Source organism: Gouania willdenowi, chromosome 22 (genome assembly GCF_900634775.1).
Source record: "Gouania willdenowi chromosome 22, fGouWil2.1, whole genome shotgun sequence".
NCBI lineage: Eukaryota > Metazoa > Chordata > Actinopteri > Blenniiformes > Gobiesocidae > Gouania > Gouania willdenowi.
The window spans coordinates 27,672,660-27,694,422 of NC_041065.1; the positions used below are offsets into that span (position 1 = coordinate 27,672,660).

A 21,763-nucleotide genomic window follows, 5' to 3' on the forward strand; every position below is an offset into this window, starting at 1 on the left:
TTGCCTATTAACTTTTTGTTAAAAAAAATAAAAATAAAAAATCATTGAGCATGGATAGCTCATTTATATTTTCAACCGATAAAATAATAATGAAACATTGGATTTCAGTCCCATGTTGTCGTCTGTAAATATGAGAATATAAACATTAGCCCAGCCAGAACAGGTTAAACCTTTTCAAAGCAAAACTTTGACAAAATATCAGACGATTTCAAGCAGCATTTTAAACAGAAAATTTATTTCAATTTACATAGCATTTAAAACTATATAACATTATTTATTTCATTGAATATTTCACACAGTTCTCATGGAAAAAAAAAAAAAAAAGAAGTGAAGTTAAAAAAAAAAAACAAGACCCAACCTCTGAAATAATGTCAACAAATCCCAACTTTTTATGACTGCATGATTTAGTGTTTTCAGCTTGAAAAACAAAATGATGGCTTCCGACAATTTCTTGTTCTTTATAAAAGAAAAAAATACCCCTTTCAACGAGAGATGAGATGATTGTGGGAATACGAGACGTCTGAAATCACGAAAGAATGGATGAGATAATATGACAATATATTCAAGTTTGTTGATTTAGGAATAAAACACATGTTTTAGAGAGGATTACTGTAATCAGTTTTGGAATAAAAGCTCACCAAGATCCCTGCAGTCAAATCAGTGAACACACATTGACTCAACTGAAATAACTAAGGCTTCTCCTGAAGTGTGTGTGATGATTATTAAGTCAAAATATTGCACTCTAAGGTTCGTGAATAAGAGGAAATAAGTCAGTTTTGTGTGGTTTGAAGTCCAGCTCCTGGTTCAAGACTTAATAACTAAACCTTTGGTAAGAAATGAAGATACGGGCTCAGATTTGTGCCACTAGAAACTGAATTTGAAAAGTTGGTACATTGAAATTGAAATTAACAACTTGAAATAAAATTTGCTGTTTTGAAACTCAATTAGTAACTTGAAATTTGATTTTTTCCCAGTTGAAAAAAATAATCTTAGTTCAAATTCTATATATTTCTGCTTCTCAATTCAATTTTACTATACTCAGAGACACATTTGCAGTCTGCAAGGTTGAGCAATCAATCACTGATTCATGGAACTCCTGTTTACGTCTACAGAAACTCCTTTACGGCCCGTTGAGGGTGTGACCATCTATAATAAAGGCCTTTATTATATATATCTATATAGCCCTGAAAAAACAAAAAATTATTAATTTATTGTTTTAATTGGAAGAGTGTGTTTATGTTCACCTGTGTATGTATGTTTATATGTTTATGTGGAAATATGTCTTTTTTGTTGCTATTTTTAACCCTATGCTCCAATTTATATCGTTATCTTATATATATATATATATACTGTATGTATGTGTGCATATACATACATTTATATATATATACACACGAGTTGGGCATACAACAATATTTATTTGCTTTTGAAGAAGTTAGAAGTTGTATTTTTGAAAATGTTCAATATACATACACATATATATATATATATATATATACTGTATACGGTAGCACCCTGAACGGACCGTAAATACGTTTTTCTAGACGTAAACAGGAGTTCCATGAATCAGTGATTGATTGCTCAACCTCGCGGACCAAAAGCGTGTCTCCGCGTAGTGAAATTGAATGCGAATTTGAGAAGCAGAAATATATTGAATTTTTAGAATGTACTCAGATAAGGTTTTTTTTCCAACAAGAAAAATAAAATGTCAATTTACCAATTCAGTTTCAAAACAGTAAATTCAATTTCAAGTTGAAAAAAAAAATACAGAAGATCAATTCACCACTAGAGGGCCATCACGAGCTGACAGCCATGATGAGGAATCCCTTTATCACTAAATAACTGTGCAACAGGCAAAGCCAACAATTGGGTGAATCTCGACTCTGTTCTTTCAAAGTAACAGAGAAATGACATTCATTGATGTAGCGAACGTAAAGCTTCTTATCGTGAAAGCTTTTCAGTTTAGTCTAAAATTGAGGGCATGGTTGTGTAGTTTGTGTAGAATTATCCTTATTTACATGGTGATCATAACTTACATTCCTTTGAGTAAACGGAGTCCCGAAGGAGCTCGAGCAGTAAGCTTGCAAAAGAATCAGAAAATGACAAAAATAAAAAAAAAAAACAAACAAAAAACTCCATTATTGCCTGTTTTTTTCATCCCTTTTCATAACTGCACGTCTGACAGGCCTTTGGAGAACATGTGTGTTAAGGTGGGGACAGATAAGCACTTTGATTCCACTGATATGTCAGCACTTTGTGTCTTTTCCTCTGTGATGAGCCTCGTCTGATGCCTTCTGCCTTCTGATGGTCGCGACTCCTGAGCCGAGCTCTGCAGGTACACTACACGCCCCCCCCCACCCCCCCCCCCACCCCAAACGCCCCCCCCAGCTTTTACCACAGCGCTGTCACATCCGCTTCATTTACGTTGGATTGGCTCGGCTGTGCAACACTTTGTGCTTTAGGTTACAATCAGAGGTCAGACGGCGGCTTTGTCGCTGTAGAACGGTGTGACGTGGAACATGTAGCAATGTGTGCAAACTCTGACAGGCTTCACCTGTCGGTACCGTGGCAACGGAGCGGAGTGGGAGGAGCAACGGGAGCAGAAGATCTGAAACGACACAGAAAAAAAATAAAGAAGCCACCAACGGAAGTGTGCATTTAGAATTTAGGCAAACATTTTATTTGAAGTTTTATATACAGTATAAGGCCGACGTCAGGGTTGGGGTCAATTACATTTTTCAATTATAATTATGTCTTCAATTATCCATGTTCAATTACAACTCATTTATGATTACTATGACAAGCATTTTTTCCAATTATAAATAACATTTTAATTATTATTACATTATTAATTATTAAAGTTCAATTAATTACAATTACTGAGTCTTCAATAAATAACCCAATAAAACTTAACCTTGTGTTAACTTTCTGTAAAATACACTAAAAAAATGTATTTTACCATATCATTTGTTTTTCATCTCTTGGTTACCTTGTTAGGCTTCCCTATACCTGAAAATATTGATATTAATATTTTTGGAGTGGGCGTCTGTGTCTTTTTTATTTGTCAGTATACTGACAGGTAAACTTGATATTAACATATTTTAGTAATTATTAACTACATATGCCCATGTGTAAGCCATAGAACATGGTTCCACAGTTTTGTTTTAAATCAAATCGTAAATGACAGGTTTTTTTTAGAATTTCCATGCAAATCACAATTGCAAAGTCAATTATCTGATTACAACAAAATTTTTCAATTACAATTCTAATTACGTAATAATTGTAATTCATTATCAATTATGTTATTACAATTATAATCGACCCCAACCCTGGCTGACAGTACGCTGTCATGAATAAGGTGTCATGAAGGCTGTCATTAATTGTTGTTTGTGTACCCTACCCCAACCCTTTGTTACCCTAACCCACGTGTGTCAAACTCAAGGCCCGGGGGTCAAATCTGGCCCTTTAGACCATCCAATTCGGCCCGCAGGAAAAAGTAAAACAAGACAGAAAATACATTAACTGGTGTGTAAATTACAAAATAATTCAGCCGTTCTAAATACACTAATTCAATAAAACTCCATACTTTAAAATTACTACAGTCATTTTTAAATCTGAAATTGTTCAAAGGACTCTATTTTCCTGAAATAATTTCTCATTATTTCCCAAAATGACACCTTAGTCATGCTAATGACAGGTGTTAAGTCACAATAATGACAACGTAATGTCAGGCTTATGTATAAAACGTCAAGTACAGTGTTACCAAATTTTGTTTTCAATCAAGTAATCAAAAAAAGGCCTGTACCTTCCCACAGCTCCTGCAGTGGTGCTTCCTGCGTATGACAGTGAACGGAGCCTTGCAGGCGATGCAGGAGTTACAATCTTCATCAGGAACCCAGTCTGGAGGATCTACACAATAACAAATTCAGTCAACGCCAAGCAGAGACGACACAATGTTGCCTTTTCACTAAACTGTGTACAGTTTACCTTCGAACTGGCCTTCTTGGGCTTTGGCAGCCAATTCTGATGAGGAAACAGTTTCCTGGCAGAGAGCGCAGTCCTCCAGCACCGCATTGCGTAGAACTGGGCCTGCTGGACATCATAAAAGATCAAACCGGGATGTGTGTGGCGGATTTGATTGTGTGATTTGTTCTCCATTTAAAGCCACATTAACTCAGCAACGGCTAAATCGATTCATTTGTGTAGATGTTGATTCTCAGAATGGTTCAGATCCTAAAAACACACCATGAGATCGTTCTGGTTTTAACAGCAGGTGTCATAAAAGTTACCAAAAAAAAAAAAAGGGATTCTTATGCATCACATTGCACCAGGCCATGTTTTTCCTCCAGAAAACCCTCTGCACACATTCTGCTTTAAAGTTAAACTCAACAAATTCAACTATTTTTTCATTCTGCATCCATGATGTGCATTGAGAAACCTTGAACTGAAAGCAGATGTTGATATACAGTATGCATTTACTGACATTACTTAAATTGTTTTCACAATTTTATCAATTTATGGATTTAAAAAACAAAACAAAAATAAAAACATGCCATTTATTGGTGTTATGTATAACAAATAAATACAAATAACATGGGCTTTTATCACCTGCAACAGACATGAGCAACTGGCATCCAAAATAAATCCAAAAAACACACAAACTAACTGGAAAATACACAAAATGACTCCAAAAGATATTAAAAAAAATTACTTAAAAATACACAAAATAACTCCAAAAATATAAAAAATGACTCCAAAAAATACCCAAAAATGAATCCAAAATTATATAAAATATCCCAAAAAATATATACAAAAAACCAAAAAAAACTTTAAAATAACTACAGAAACACACAAAATAATTCCAATAACACATGAAACTACAATAAAAATACACAAAATGACTTCAACAAACACACACATTACAGAAAAGTACATAAAATGACAACTAAAAGGGACAAGACAACTACAAAAATACAAAATGAGAAAATAATTTACAAAATGAAAAGTGAACCTGGGCTCTACAGCTCTACAACCAGAACTATGAGAGATAGACAGTAAAACAGTCTCATAAGTCTTTTGAAGAAGGTGAACTAAGTCCTGTTTGGTTGTAATCCATGTGCTTCCTAATTTTTTAAGAATTTTTAACATCAACCACATAATGTTATAAATGAATTATAACGTTTGAATATGTCCTATATGACAATAAGAAAAGAAGCAGAGCTCGTTTATCATCCAAAGCTTGTTCTTTACCTAACTTCAGCTTGTCGTCATCTCCCTGCTCGTACTTTGTTGCCATAACTTCAAACAAAGTCTTGAGGATGCTGCGAAGGTCGCTGGCGTAGTTTGTCTGCAGCTGATCAGCAACGCCTGCGTCACACCCAAACACACGGCTGACATCAGCACAACGGGGTACAAAGAAAGTGAGTCCCTAAAGTCGGTGACGGGGCGTCTGGAGTCCTTTACCTGATATACACACAAAGAGACGATGGATGAGATCACTGCTGCTGTGGAAACGAGAACGGATCTTGTTCCTCGCTGCCATCTTTGCATCTTGCAGGACCATCTGGATCTCCTGGTGGTCTGGGTCATCAGATGTCCCCGAGCTGGAGGTCAAGCTGCTCACGGGGCTGATGGGAGTCAGAAAATGTTCCTCTTCAATTTTTACACATTTGGGCATTCATTTTTTTGATGTTTTTGTTCAAATATTCAAGGCACTGAGAATACAACCTCACCTCAAAGCTAAACAATTAATAAGCTTTACCTTCACGAAACATATTCAAATAAAACACATATTAACAGAACGTACATGATTACATATATTTTGGATTTTTGTTTTATTAATACAATAACCTTTTTACATTCATACTAATGTTTCGAAAACTCGAAAATTAAATGCCCAAAAAAATCCCTAAGCAGCTCTAAATACACTAAATAATTCCATCCAAACCAAAGACTTTGAAAAAAAAATCTATTTAAATAAAAAGGTGCTCAGGCACAGATGACGATGGAAATATGATGCGTTACCTTGGCGTGTAGGCACTGCTTGACAGACTACAAGTGGTGACCGATACACTATCACAGTCACTACCTGATACTGAGCTGGGCGGAGAGTTCTGAAAACTAAAAACAAACCAAAGAAAGAATGAAAATGAGGAAAAGAAACACAAGAGTATCAAAAAATAACTAAGACCAATTAGAAAAGGATGAAAAAGTGGAGGATAAGATGAGGCGAACCAAACGGGTGAAGATAAAATAAAAGCTCACCTGTAGGCTTAAGTCTTGGCTGAAAGAAAATCTAAATTGTTAATTTGTAAATATTAACCCAATTCTGGGTTAAATTTGATGATCCAAATGCCACACAGGCACAATTACTAACAAATGGTTGCACAAAATGTGCCAATTTAGACTTTTTCTCCTCTAAGGGACAGCACGTGTGAGTGGGTTCTGTAGTTTGGCTTGTTTAGGGGGAAGGTCTGAGTTAGAACGCATTCAGTCAGAAATCCATCAAACTGAGTTTTATATGCTGTTCTGAGAAGTAGTGAAAGCAGCGACTCCTAAAACAAGTATTTTAATATCGATAATATTGATATAGGCAATGTTATATTTTTTTTACATCCCCTCCAACTGTCTATTTGTATTATTACTATTAGTTTTTTTTCTACTGTAATGTGTGAACTTGTATTTAATCCTTATTTAATGAACAGTCTTGTACTTAATTGTGTACATTTTTCTTTCTCTTTCTTTCTTTAGTGTTTATTCTTATGCTTATTTGTAATATTTCTTGAGCCTCTGCAACACAAGTGATTTCCCCCTGGGATAAATAAAGTATTTCTGATTCTGATAGAAAACTTGATATATCTTGCATCACATCAGCTGCAAACTTTTGTATCTATGTGTAATTTCAATGTCCCCATCATATAAATACATAAATAATTAAACCAACCAAACTGGTAAAATAATTAAAATACAGTCGACATCTGCCCACCTGGAGCTCCTTCTGCAGTCTTCTTTGGTGTCTCTTTTCACATCTTTATATTCTGGTTCGTCTTTGTCCGTGTCTTTCTGCCAGCCTCCGTTGGCAGACCCTACCTGGGGGCTGCATGTGGACTCCCCGTCGCTCCCTCTAGAGTCACAGTCCTGAGTGCGATGCCACTTCAGGCACTTCTCACACAGCTGAGGGTTCGAAAGCTCTTCCTGTCGCTCTACGGAGTCGTAGAAGGAGGGATCAGTCCGCTCGGTGGCCTCGTGACCCCGAGGGGGCGGTTGGCGAGTGGAGGACTGGATGACGACGCTGGAGGCGGTGGTCTGACAGTGTTTGTCCAGGGACAGTGGAAGGGCCAGTGCCAGCGCAGAGGGGCCTGTGCCCATGGCGTCGTCGTGGCCGTCCTCGCAGCTGCCGCAGCAGACGCAGGAGTTGAGCAGGCAGTGGGTGGCCACCAGGGGGCCACAGGCCTCCATCTCAGAAGGAGGGGGCCGAGGCAACAGCAGCTTGTCCACGGCCAGCTCGGTCAAACTGGGTGAATGGGGGTTAAAGATGACAGTGGCAGAAAGCTTCATGCCTCCCATCCGATGGGCGATGACCTCAGCCGTTTCTGCTGCTGTGCCTTCCAAACCCATCTCCCATCCGTTAGCGTAAGGCAGTGATTCTGGACCACGACCAGCGGTGCAGGGGGGTCGTTTTGCAAGGGAGCGTGATGTGTTTAGGTTACGAGGCTGCTCTGACGTGGCCTCAGAGAACCAGCCGTTTCTCAGAGGCTCCTGGTCCTGGATTCCAGCCCTATCTGAGGTTACACAACTACACGCTTCTCTAGAGACGCTGGTTAAAGCGTCTCCCGCTGCCTCCAGGTCTTCCATCAAGAAGACTCTGTCCTCCTCCTCTACGTGCATGCCTGTCCTCCTCTGGCTCCCTGAGCTCCTGTACGGAGAGTTCTCAGCACTGGAGGCCGTACTGGACACCCCTTTGTTGGGGAGACGAGCTGGGGATTGACCCTGACTGGGTGGGGACAGCAGCGTGGACATCTCGTCCCCCACACGGTACACCATCATGTTGAGCTGCTCCAGCTCCTCTTCGTCATACTGCATAGAACAGGCCAGCTCAGCCTCCTCCGCCTCCTCACAGAGGAGAACGTTGTCCTGCTCCTCCTCAGTGTCCACCTCCTCCCAGCCCTTTTCCACCTCTGCCAACGCCTCCTCTGGCCCCGAAGACACAAACACAGCCAGATGTTCCTCTGTCCTCTCTCCCTCTACTACGCTGGAGTCATTAACTGGGACGGAGGATGGATGGTTCTCCTGGATCGGTGGCGGGGCACTACTTGTGGCAAGTCCTGGGCTTGTGGACAACTCCCCGTCCTGAGAAATGCACAGGTTCCGTTCGAGTGTAATCAACTCTTCCTCGGTCAGAGTTTGTAGAAGATCTCTGTAAAAGCATCACAGTAAAGTGTGGCTTAGTGAGAAATGAAAAGAGATTCCTGTTGTATTTGATTCTTTGGAAACACTTTAATTGAAGTTCTATACAAAAAGGCTGTCATTAAGTGTTGTTCGCTAAATTATGACACGTTTGGGGCTATGTTGGTATTTTTTGGGTTCGGTGGAGTGATCTAGTGTGATTAAGGTTAGGTTTGCGATTATTTTATCTCAATGAAACCCCTGAACGGTTCTGGACTGTTCAGTTTGGTATAGTTTAGGGCAGTGGTTCTCAAACTTCTTTTGGGTCGAGTACCCCTTTCTCTTATTTCTGAATCCAAGACCCCCCTTTGTCCAACTATAACATTTTGCTTAGAACCTATTTAAAAACAACTATAGATCATAATGATGGAATGAACGAGTGATAACACAAATTTTAAAGAATCTCATTTTGTAAACAAGTGGAATTAAACAGTATTTAGTGCAGTGCTTCCCAACCATTTTTTCGTGACCCCATTTTGATATCAAAAATTTCTGGCAACCCCAAAGACATTTTTTTTTTTAGAATTAGTTTTGATCATGTTTGAGCTCAGATATTTTTTCTACTGCATTTTAGTTAAACTAGATTCAGAAAGTGAAAGTATAGAAATACAGTTGTTTAAGATTGTGTGTTTTAATAACAAAGAATGATAAGTCAGAAATTTCAAGCAACCCAATTTAAACTTCAGGCGACATCACAGGGGGTCGCGACCACAAGGTTGAAAAACACTGATTTAGTGGCTCCCGAATATATTTATTTCTATGGTTTTTATCATTTCTGGGGATCTCACGCTTGGGGTGGGACCAAGACTGACACTTAATTTGTTCATTTCCACTCACTCTCTCTCTCTCAAGTAGTGCCATTGCGTACCCGCGTTTGAGAAACACTGGGTTAGGGGTTAGGGTTAAGGTTAGAGTTCAGGGTTAGGATTTAGGGCAGGGATGGGATGGGCAACTTTTATAGGAGTGGAAACTCCAATCACAAAATGACCAATCTGAGCAAAAATACAGGAAAGAACAATAGCTTATGTTTTGTTTTCCCATCATTTCAATTAACATTTGTTGTTTTATGTATATAGTTTTTGGGTGTGTGTGATTCTGGTGTCATGTTGAGGGTAATTGTTGCTGTTTGGTGTGTTTTTGTTGCAGTTTTGAATCATTTTGTGCATATTTTTTCTTCTGTCCTGTTGTGTTATTTGAGGCAAGTTGCCTGTCTCTGGTTTAGGGTAAGAAAGGATTAGGGTAACGAACGACACTTAATGACAGCCTTCATGCCACCTTATTCATGCTAATGACACATAACGTCAGCTTTTATGTATAAAACCTCAGGTAAAGTGTTGCAATTCTTCTAGTTTCTACCTTATTTTCTTAAGTAGCGTGCGAAAAGGCCTGAAGAGCTCAGATATGTCCTCTGATTTTCTGTCCAAGTTGAGCGGTCCATCGGAATACACAACCAGCCCACTAAAAAGGAACGTTTAAAAACCATTAAGGAAAGGAAGAAACAAGGTACTAAAGAGATGGTTTAAGGACGAGCAACACTTACCACACAATGGCTAGTCTGGGAATTGTAAACATAAGGGCAGGTTCATAGTCATCGATCATGTCCTGTGTGAGGTAGTCCAGCTTTAGAGCCCTGAGACAAACCAGAAAAAAACAGAAATTCATTTAAGAATCACTCGTTATACACAGAATGGTGATTGATCCTTAAATTTCAGCAAATCTAAAAGAACGAGTGTCGTGAAATCACCTTTCTACAGTCTCACAAAAGAGCACCATCACTTCCTGCTGCACATAATATTCTTTGGGAGACTTCACAGGCACCATGGCTGACACATAGCTGATTAAAAAAACACACACACACAAAAAGGAAGAAAAAGGAATGTGTTTACAACCTGAGGCGTGTGATTGCTTGCAGCACTCGTGCTGATGAAGCAAAATTAAATGGTTCCTTTCATTTTTACCTGAGTTCAAACTCAGCAAAAAGGCTGTCAAAATGTCGCAATGCGTCCCTCATGCGGTCCGTGTACACGTTGAGGTCTCTTAAAGCCTGGTCCCGGGTAATGTTGCGTACTTCCTCTAGGCTACGGGTGAGGTCTTTAGCCAGGGGTCGCATCGCAATGCTCTCAATCTCCCTGTTCATGATGATGGAACCTGCAGCCAAACACTGAGCAACAAGAACAATAGCATACACGTTAATAATAAAGATGAGTTCATCCTTGCCTGGTCAACATATACACGCAGTCCCATTTACTTTTACAGGCAACATAGGGACTTCCTTTAACCTTTTTATTTTAATATTGTGGAAATGGGAGAATATTTGAAAAAAAACACACACAAAAACAGGTAAAACATGTAAAAATCACACACAAAAGATCCCGGGGGCCTCGTGTACAAAGATATGTGTGGGAAAATAGCATACACGTAAATCTAGAAAACATTGCCATATTAAAATGAGACCCACACCCAAGACATCAAGGAGAGATTTTACATATATATATATATATATATATATATATATATATTGGGCCTATTTAGCAACATACAAGACAGAGATTACACTGAAGATTCTTGAAATAATATAGACTACGAAAATAAACAGTACACGTTTTTTTTTTGTGTGTGGGTGTGTGTTGAAAAGGGGGATCGGATTGCGGAAGAAGGGGGGAAAAAATAAAAAAAATTAGGGGTGTTAATAATAAAAACTATCTACAGCTAAATGTAAAAAGTAACAAATCACGAAGAAACCGTTTTTTTTCCACTTCCATTTTAAATATACTGAAAAAGAGCTAATTAGAGAGGTATAGGTACACAGCTATATCTGCTGTCCTACGGTGTCAATACTAATTATAAACAAGGTTTATGTTGTTTTAATGTTTTTAATTAGACAATGAGATGGGACAGGAGATTATTATTTCCTATTGTGTTCCATTCGATGATAAAACTAGGCCAAAAATATCAAAACATTGTCATATTTCATTTACACGCGCAGATTGGGTATGAGGCGTATTTCTAAATGATCTAAACTCACAATATCCAAGATGAAACGCATCCTTTCCAACCATCAGCCTAACAATATGTACTATTTTAAAAAAAAGCAATGTTTGCTTATTAGAGCCACTTGTATCTTAAAGAGGCTTTAACCAGTAGCCAGTGAATGTGGTAAGTTCACTTGTTATGATTATTAGACCAATATTTCCTTTTCTTTACCATCTGGTGGCACAGAGTAGACATAGTAGCATGTCACGTTAGAAAACATAATTTGGTCAACATTTTTTTTCACCTATTAATTGATTGTTAAACATAAAAGCATTTAACACTGTTGTGTTGTTGTTTTCTCCTTGTAAGAAGCCCCTGGGAATACTTTACCTCAGCCCCAAACCACAGCTGCCCCGCCAAGTTGTCATGACGAATCTCCTCAGGGAACTTGACACAGAAGTCTCTGTTGGCCCGCTCGTTGGGGATACATTCATCCATGATCTGGCTGATAATGTTCAACACATTGTCCTGCGTATGAGCACAAGAGAGACGGTTCAAAGAAATGATTGAACCAATGGATGTCCACCAGTGTGTAAAAAGATTCAGCGCCGGTAACATTTATATCTCTTGGAGTAAATCAGTGGTTCTCAACCCCCACTGTAGCTGAAGGTGGTTGAACACAGACATGAACATTGAAGAACAATCATGTGGAGACAGGGCCATCTATAAGGCGGAATAAAGGGGAGAGATTTTTAGGGTCCATCCATATAAAGTCAGCAAAATGATGGTCCATTGTTTTATGAATCTGTGATTAACACATTTATTTATTCATCTGAATAATATCAACTGTTATCCAGGAAGTTTAGAATTATTTGCATTATAGTATATAGTCATCTTAAAGATGTAAATCCTTGTTTTAGTCAGAAATAAAACAGGTTAAAAGTGACCAAAAATGGTGGAAAAGGTGGTGAAATGGGATTTAAAAGCCACAGAAATTGGTTAAAAGTTGCAATTCAGAGTTGAACAAGTCGGAACAATTAGATTAAACTGGCAAATAATGGGCATGACAAACTGTGAAGGTGGTTAAATTGGCAAAAAATGAGCATGAAATATGGTAAAAACAGGTTAAAAGTGACAATAATGGGTTAACATATGTGACATGGTGGGAAAAGTAGTGAGAAGGGTTTATAAGTGCAGAAAATGTTTTGAAAGTGGAAAAAATGTGCAGAAAAGGCATTGAAATTTGCTGAAGAAGTGATAGAAATTGGAGAAAAGTAGCAAAAATGCATTAACAGGAGCAAAAATATGGCAAGAAAAAGTGATGAAAATAGGTTAAAATATGGCAGAAAAAGGGAAAAAACAAGCAACAATGGGCTCAAATTGTTTGAAAGATATTCTTAGTTTATTGAAGGCATTTCGTGTCTCGCAACCCCAAGGTTGAGAACCCCTGATATAAATAACCTTACTTGACTAATTATCCAAACTAAAGGAGCAGATGTGATGGGCGAGCTGTAGTGAAAACACTTTCTACTAATGTATAGCACTTCTTTCTAACAATAAAAATGAACTGTCACATATAACAACAGCCAATCAAGGACGTATATATGCTGCTGGCATTTAGAGCAGCAATAACAATAACTTCCAATGAACCATTTACATATTTGCAGCTGTGTCGTGCACTGTAATCTCGTCACTGCTTCTTTCTGGGCTCGCCCCGAGGAAAAAGATTACAAAGCTTTGAGAGCACAGACTTAACCACTGATTTCTTTATGGCTGCGTGCTGCACATGTGTACCAACTTGGTCTGGGAGTGTCTTAAGGTCTACGTGAGTATGTGCTGCTTTCCACTAAGACGTGTCACTCTGGCATGACACTTTGTCTAGGTTCATTTTTTTAACAGCCTATCTCTCAGTCATTGCCCTCTGCACCTCTTATCCTCTACTCTCTGTCAATTTAACTCAATCTTTGTCCATCCAGACACATGCATACTGACTTTCTGCTGACTCCCCCCCCCCCCGCCGTCCCACCGAGTCCATGAATAAGAACTGATATTTGCGGTGGCAGGTTCAACTGCAATATTTTGGCCTGAGAGTTCTTGCCTACTATTTTTGGGGCCTTGGGGCTTCAGGGCGTCCTGCTGCTTAATTCATTGTCCAAACCCTTTCAGAGCTTGGAGGCACGCTGCACTGAATTTAGAAAGTGCTCGGAAAAGGGCAGTTAAAACAATTTTATTACGTTTATTTCAACTAATTTGAGTCACATCCGAAAGCACTCAAATCACGACAGCTAAAGAAACCTGATGGGGAGGTGGAAAAGCAAAAGGGAAACAGGGAGATAGCCTTTCAGAGAGGAGAAATAGCACAGCCGGGGATCAAGTCATGACCTTATTAAGCACTTCTCTCTGCACGCGCTGCTTGTGGGAGGCAAAGAAGAAACTCCTCGACAACCTCCACATTATACAGCAACATGTCACAGCCTGGCATCAACGCACGCGTCATTACCATCACTTGTCTTTGACCTCGTAAACCTGAAGTGATAACCTGCTTGTAATATGTTAAAGTTTCATTTATTCAGACAACTTTTGGTAACATTTTACTTGAAGTTTTATACATAAAGGCTGACATTACGCTGTCATTATTAAGACATAACACCTGTCATTAGCAGGAATAAGGTGTTGTTAATTACCCTGACTCTTCGTTACCCTAACCCCTAACCCTACCTAACTCCACTAGAACTATAGCCGGGCCCGCGGAATGTCTCCGCGCCAAATAACATGTACCGCATTCCCGAGAATTCAGTCAAATGACTCGGTTCCAACGAGTAAAAAAAAAGGTCTCCGAGAGGCTCTTGACATCTGCTCATAGAATATCCATGTCAAATTACAGCCCGATTCAACGAGCATTAACGGAGGAGTAGTCATTTGGAAAATGGACGTGACACATACGGAGTAATGGACCCCATTCATATATTGATAAATGTCAATGATGAGGTACAACAACTGTCGTAATATTTGACTCACAAATAAATGAGAAAACAACTTTAATAGAAATTGCCAAAAAAGGGGGGTGGGCCCCCAGGCCCCCTCAGTCCCCTAATCGAATTGTGTGAGCCATAATCGTAATCTACGTTGAATTACCTTCTAAACGATATATCACACAACTATATGTTCCCATAAATTTGGAAATTACCGGAAATCGGGGGTGGGCTCCCGGGCCTCATTTAAAAAAAAAAGAGCTACAAGCATCCTCTCTCTTCTCCAGAGACCATTGGGCAACCGGGGACGTGGCCAGCCCGAAAGAACTGCCAAGTTAGCCACGCCCAGGAAGAACCCATAAGGACACATCAAAGCGATCATCAGATGCCTCTGAGGAAGACTGACAGTTGGTAGTCGAAACAAAATCGAATGAAAAAAAAAGAAAAAAGAATGTTACTATTTATTTTGAAATGTGAGACTAATTACAAACATAAAATCATAATTATGTGTTAAAATGTAAGACTTTTGAAACACTGAACTAAGATATTTTAATTAAATTTAGGCCTTATTTTTAGATTCATGAATTTAATTCCTTTTCAGACTTTTTAAAGATCCGCAGGAACCCCAATATATATATTTTATAGCTTTTTTGTTTTAAAATCATTGTTTTAGGAGTCGCTGCTTTCACTACTTCTCAGAACATCATAAAAAACACAGTTTGACGGATCGCTGAGTGCGTCCTAACCCAGACATTCCCCTAAATAAGCCAAGCTATAGAACTCACTCACACGTGCTGTCCCCTATTTGATCCATATCGCCCAGCCCTGATTACCTGTACTAAATGTTTAACCTGATTTATCTGACATTAGAGGTACATAGATCAGTATTCTTTCACCACTTCTTCAGTCACAACATGACTCGCTTAAAAGACACAGTTCTAATAAAGTCACATGACGCATTTGGTCGTTATCAGCACAGGGAGGTCTACTTATCGCCACTTATCAGCAAACTGCCTCAGAGAGGAACCTGGCTTAGCACCGTTACTGAGGCAATAGTTATATCACTGTCTCTGGATCCAGAGCAAGATAATAAGGGCATTGTCTATTTTTGGTGTTAAGGAAAACAGGGGTCCGTGCAGGTGTTTATGAGAATGAATAAGTACTGTATATAATGTCCAAATATTGAGGTGATTTATGTATTGCTTTTCCCGAGCAGCAGACCTACTGACCTGACAGGACCTGAACTGGTTGACCAGTAGCGTACATCTCTGAGGGTCCTTCCTGCCATCGAGGCTGTCCAGCTCAGTCGCAACTTGGTTAAGCTCATCATCAGCGAAATAGAACTGGGCCAGAAGCTGAGGGTCCGTCCTCTGCACATGCAAAACACACACACACACACACACACACACACACACACACACACAGAGAGGGTGAGTGATTAATATTAATTAAAAAGTGTAACAACACGTGACGAAGAAAAAGAAGCCAATCAAGGTCTGAGAAACACAGTGACATGTTTTTTATCAACTGGTTATTATGCAGCTGGGTCAGTGGAACTTCATGCCCTACTTTTGAGTACATGCAGATGTTTTGTTTTTTTCCGACAGGTTACAACTCCGTTTTCAATTATCCATGTTCAATTACAATTACAGTAACCAGCATTTTTTTCAATAACAATTAAATTACAATTATATTTTAATCCACAGAAAGTCAATTATAATTAATCTCAATTACTGAGCCTGAAATAAATAACATAATAAAAGTCAACCTACCTCTTGTGTTAGCATAACAGGTTCTAAATCAGCTGTAAGATACACTAAAAACATATATATATTTATATATATCATCTAATTTCTTTCCCATGTATTGGTTACCTACCTAATCAATGAAAATATAGGTTTTAATATTTTTGGTATGGGCGTCTGAGCCTTTTTCGTGTCAGTGTACCCCTCAATTAAAAAACATTTAAAAGGTAAAATGTGAAAAGCTTGATATGAAACATATTTTAATAATTGTAACTACATATATGTAGAACTGTAACATGGTTCCCCAGTTTTGCGTTAAATTAAGTTAAATCTTTTTCAAATAAAATAAAATCAACACACAATATAAAACAAATTAATGAATAAAATGCAGCATAAATATATCTGAAGTGGCGCATCTAGTACTCTGTACTGGTTACCAACTATAACAAACATGATCAAAAACAAAATTTCTGGGGGTGCCAAAGATTTGTGATAAAGGTTGGAAACATCTGGAATAAAGCCTCTGACCTCACGTCTTTAAACAGGAAATACTTAGTACATATACACAATACTTCCAGTTGGTAAACAGTCGGTACTTGGTTAATTCAGAACGTGGATGAATTACAGAAAGGATGCGGTGTAATCCACTAACACATTATACAAGTATTTCAATGAAATACTTTCATTTAAAAAAGAAAAATGGCATAAGATTCAAGAAAAAAATAAATATTGAATTTAACAAAAACTCCAAGTTAACCTATGAGTGTTTAGATTAACTCAGTAAATGTGAGTTTTTGTATTGAATGAATGAAAACAGGAACTGTTTCTTCAATGATGGGTTTACACCAAACAGTAATATGTATAGGAGAAAATAAGTAATACAGCAACCCTTGAGGTTACAGCATCGACACTAAAACAATCACATTTTCAACAGCATTGATACGCAACTAGCGGCCCAGGGGCCATATGTGGCCCTCGATTTAATTTTGTGTGGTCCCAAAAAAACGAATCCCCAAAAATTGTATTTCAAGAAGTTGGAATGAATATAAAGCCCAACATAATACACAAAATCACTCCCAAAACACACAAATCCACAGCAAATTGCACAAAAACACATAGAACAAATGATTAAAATACACAAAATGACAACAAAGACAGACACAACAACCACTTAAACAAACAAAATGACTATGAAAACACAAAACACAAGACATTACAGAATAGCTCCAAAGACACACAAACTAAACAAAATGACAGGAAAATACAGAAACAACAAAAATACAGAAAGAGACCCAAAAAACACACAAGTCGACAACATAAATGCAGAAAATGACAGAAAAATACACAAAATTACAACAAGAACACAAACAAGAACAAAAACACAAAATGACTAAAAACAACCCCCCCCCCCCACATCCCATATTAATGCTCAATCATTATTCTGATGCTGATAAGTTGATAATGTGGCCCTCGGATAAGATCCAATCACATGTTTGTGGCCCTTGCTGTGATAGAATTGCTCATCCCTGTTCTACAGCATCTCATCAACGGGAGCAAAAACTCACTTTTTCTTTTTGGTGCCTTAGGCGAGCACCGCAGTGATAAATGTCTCCAGCGTCCAAACACTGCTCCATGATCACAGACAGTGACTCAATTATTTATTTTCACTGTGGGGAGGAACAGTACTATCTAATGCACTGTACGCTGTTTTTATTGTTATTAGGTGTGAGTTAAAGTGAAAATACTTATGAGAACTTTGTGCTGTTGTCGATTTACTGTTTTTGTCTCAATGTCCAATGTTGAGGGGGGCTGGGGGGGGGGGGTACAGTTAAGAAGTCTGCGCCATGAACACAATACTCAAACATGAACAGCTGCAGTCTGGAGATATCCTGCTCAGTCATTTTCTATGTGTGGCAGGCTTGTCCTTACATGAATGAGTGAAGCACATCTCATTTTTACAATAACACACAACCACAATCTGTGATCAGATTGTAAAAAAAAAAACTCATTTTTATCCACTGGTAACAAATATATAAGCATGAAACAAAAATCACATTTCAAAATAAAATAAAAGGCATTCTCAAGAAAACACTGGCAAAAAAAGAAGAAAAATAACTGATTTGAGGCCCTCCTAAACTAATTTTACTCTCACTGTTCAATTACACCTCTCGTTCATGATGTTTTATGATGATATGTCCACAAGAGGCAGCTCAGAGATGGTGGTTTGTGTTAACATGATATGGAAAGAAGGCGTAACTTTGATGAGAAAAAAAAAAAAACCACATCTCTTACCTGGCTGTCCAAATGTTTCTCTTTAACATTTCATCTTCATAACTCAGAACTACATATCAGAGTGAGAACCACACTAAGATAAAACTATTCTGCATCAACATTGAATGTTAGGCACAAATACGCTGTAATGAGTGAGAAATCAAGAGGGAGAGTTGAGACTCTGTCCGTTCTATACACTACAAACTCAATGAGCATATACTGTTGTCTACTATATACTCTAAGTATGATGACCGTCTGAAGTATACTTCCAAGTTTTCCAAGATGTATTTCGAACCTACAACAACAAAATCCTGAGTCACACTAAGGCTAAATATTTCTGTTTATTCACCACCTTTGAAAGTTCTGAAGACATTATAAGTTGTAGGGATGTAAAGATTCATTCAACTCCCGATTTGATTCACGATACTGGGTTCACGATACGATTTTCTCACGATTTATGTTACAAAATGGGACTGTAGACAAATGATGATTGAAAAATATTCCTTTATTTTTTTGGGGGAAAAAAAACTGTATTATTTTCCTTTTATTTTTCATTGTCAAAAGAATCCCTTGATAAAATATTCAAAACAATGCAATTTAACGAAAAATAAATCTTGAATTAAATAAATAAAGGAATAATACAAATGAAGAAGAAGCCTATTAATTTAAATTCTGGTACTATAGTAAACAATGCAAAACTGCATAATAGTTCTTTTTCTTTTTAAAAGTGCAACTGAAAATGTATTTTGTGCCTAAACAATTGGACTTTAACAAAAAAAAAAAAACAGTCTGCACTGTATTTACGTCAGATATTTGTTTGGACCAGCAGAGGGCGCTGGTAACCCAGTGTTCGGTTGGGATGCAACGTAATTGTATTTCGGTAACCGTATTACTAGCACCGGGGGCTGTCCGTACAAATTGACACTTTCAATAGAATATCAACATGTGGTCATTTAATCCATAAAACTCACAAAAACACATTTAATTCCAACATTTCGGAAAAAATTTTTATGCCCACCATTGTGCTACTGACAAAACTTCCAGTTAACTTCACTGTGCGGAGGACCAAAAACTGTTTGGGACCTTGTATAGGTTTTGCCATCTCCTCCTCCTACAATCCTGAAACGCATCAGTTTAAAGAAATATTGCAAATAAATTGATTTTTTCATTAAAAAAGCTTCTCCAAGAGGATTCATTAGGCTTCACTCAATGTGGAGGGAACAGATTAGTGCCAATCACTACTCTGCACTGCATTAGATGAACCACATCAAACACACAGATGAACATTCAAGGCAAGTCAAACACATTACGTAAGCACAGCTGACCTTTAAATATTGCTTCGTACCAAACTCTGATTCCTTTCAAAGTTTTAGGTCATATCTAAGGGTCAAGACGCTGCCGGTTTTAAACTCCTTAAGCCAGCAAACACAAACACGTGAGCGCACATAGAGAAACATCTGAGGCCTTACATTCACTAAAAGTTTAATGGCTCTAAAAATGACAACCACATGATGTCGAGGCACATTATCACAAGCCACGTGACTCGGGCAATGTTGCAGGAGCTTCAAAGAACAGTGGGGCTTTTCATACAGAAAAACAGTGTGAGCAACACTGGAAGAATGGGTAATTTTGCTCCTGTGCAGTAGGGCACTTTAGTCCCAGAAAGACAATTCAGGGTTAAATTTGCTGATGCAAAATACCACACAGGCTAAAATAACATCACGGTTCTTTAAGATGGGTAAAATAATAAATAAATAAAAACTTGTGAATGTATCACAAACATGGGTAACGAGCGACCCCCAAAGTAAATGCAAAAAATGACAGCAAAAAAATAGACAAAATGACTACAAAAACACAAACTAACAGATAAATACTTAAGACAACAAAATACACAAAAGGGAGAAAAACATGCACAAAGGGACAACAGAAATGCATAAAAGAACAACAAAAATACACAAAAAGAAAAAAAAAGTTAAACTGGACAACATAAATACATTATTACATTAATACATTATTAATACATTATTTTTTGAGAAAAAAATGCAGAATATCAATACATAGTGATACTCTCCTAGGAGCTTTTCCTTCCCTTAAGTTAGCGGTGTATTCTGTTCTGTTGCGTGATGCTCTCTTAGCAGACCGGCACTTTCTCCACTGAATATGATACATCATATATGCTGCTGCTCCCTCACTCTCTCTCATTAATAATAAAACAACAGAAAGGAGAAAACACAGTTGTATCCTACCACTGGGTTGCATAGTGAGGCTGGATAAGCTGCAATAAACACTCCTATCTTAAAGTCTCACACACAGATATGTCATTCACACATGGTGACTGTTCTTTCAATAACAGATCAAAGTACATATTATCATTTTAGTTCAGGGAGCAGTTTGATAAAGGGATCCTCCACTGTTTTTTACAAGTTTGGCCTAAAATCTTTGAAATGGACTTATTAGAAAATCTCTGCCTCACAAAATGCATTATTATGCACTATATTCATTTTATTGCCTTTTAAAAATGGCACTACTTTACAGTTTTAGAGCCTGTGTTTTGCCATTTTGAAATCATGTGACTGATGAAGTCACATGATGGCCCCACTGCCTGCAAACATCCCATTGTTTTCTATTTTGAGTAAAGCATTCGGACTGCTTTTTAGATCATTTAGCAGCTTTTTCAGTCAAACTGGCAACATGTGCTGCTTTTGGTTGCTCTAAATAATCAGTAAAAGCTAAAGATACCGATATGTGAACCTCTTTTGTTTACCGAAAGAGAATAAGAGCATCTGGGACCACAGGGGGCGACAGTTCCAACTCTGCGGTTTTGTAGTAGACAATGAAGCAGATAGACAACAGATAGAAATAGAAAACAATGGGATGTTTACAGGCAGTGGGGCCATCATGTGACATCATCAATCACGTGATTTCAAGATGGTAGAATACAGGCTTTAAAACTGTAAAGTAGTCGCATTTTTAAAAAGCAATTAAATGAATATGGTGCATGATAATGTTAGACATATCTTCTGATAGGGAAATAACCGGTCAGACTGAGGACAGATGATGATGATGTATAAATCACATGCAAACACTGAGGAGGAGATAATAAATGTCTAAGACAGAAGCCGCCTTATAGCCTCCTCCTGCTGCATTCCTCACACAAGAGAGAACATTCCAGCAGTGTTGCATCATGGGGGAAGAGTTAAAGACAGGCTATGTTCATTTCATACAGGGTTGGTTTGAGATAAGCAGCAGTACTTCCGAGTGCTAGATCTATGAGTTTAGAACAGACATGGGTGACTGGTGGCCCTTGGTTTAATTTTCCGTACAAAATGACAGAAAACTACACAAACGCAAGAATGC

The 21,763-nt window shown here is 38.1% G+C and overlaps 1 protein-coding gene across 4 annotated transcripts in view; it reads right to left on the reverse strand.

The window, feature by feature from the left end:
* Positions 1 to 1,398: 1,398 nt before the first annotated feature.
* zfyve28 (zinc finger, FYVE domain containing 28) overlaps positions 1,399 to 21,763 on the reverse strand; it is a 33,627-nt gene continuing 13,262 nt past the window's right edge. For 2 of the 4 annotated variants that reach the window (XM_028438551.1, XM_028438554.1), the window contains exons 2-14: positions 15,620 to 15,760; positions 11,809 to 11,946; positions 10,404 to 10,606; positions 10,190 to 10,279; positions 9,986 to 10,075; positions 9,802 to 9,903; positions 6,986 to 8,416; positions 6,025 to 6,120; positions 5,464 to 5,627; positions 5,251 to 5,367; positions 3,988 to 4,092; positions 3,806 to 3,909; positions 1,399 to 2,608 (exon numbers count right to left, since the gene is read on the reverse strand). In XM_028438551.1, coding sequence (XP_028294352.1) covers positions 2,477 to 2,608; positions 3,806 to 3,909; positions 3,988 to 4,092; positions 5,251 to 5,367; positions 5,464 to 5,627; positions 6,025 to 6,120; positions 6,986 to 8,416; positions 9,802 to 9,903; positions 9,986 to 10,075; positions 10,190 to 10,279; positions 10,404 to 10,606; positions 11,809 to 11,946; positions 15,620 to 15,760 — 2,913 coding nt within the window. In that variant the 3' untranslated portion in view covers positions 1,399 to 2,476. The remainder of the gene's footprint in view (positions 2,609 to 3,805; positions 3,910 to 3,987; positions 4,093 to 5,250; positions 5,368 to 5,463; positions 5,628 to 6,024; positions 6,121 to 6,985; positions 8,417 to 9,801; positions 9,904 to 9,985; positions 10,076 to 10,189; positions 10,280 to 10,403; positions 10,607 to 11,808; positions 11,947 to 15,619; positions 15,761 to 21,763) is intronic. The other 2 variants (XM_028438552.1, XM_028438553.1) reach the window with 2 other exon arrangements.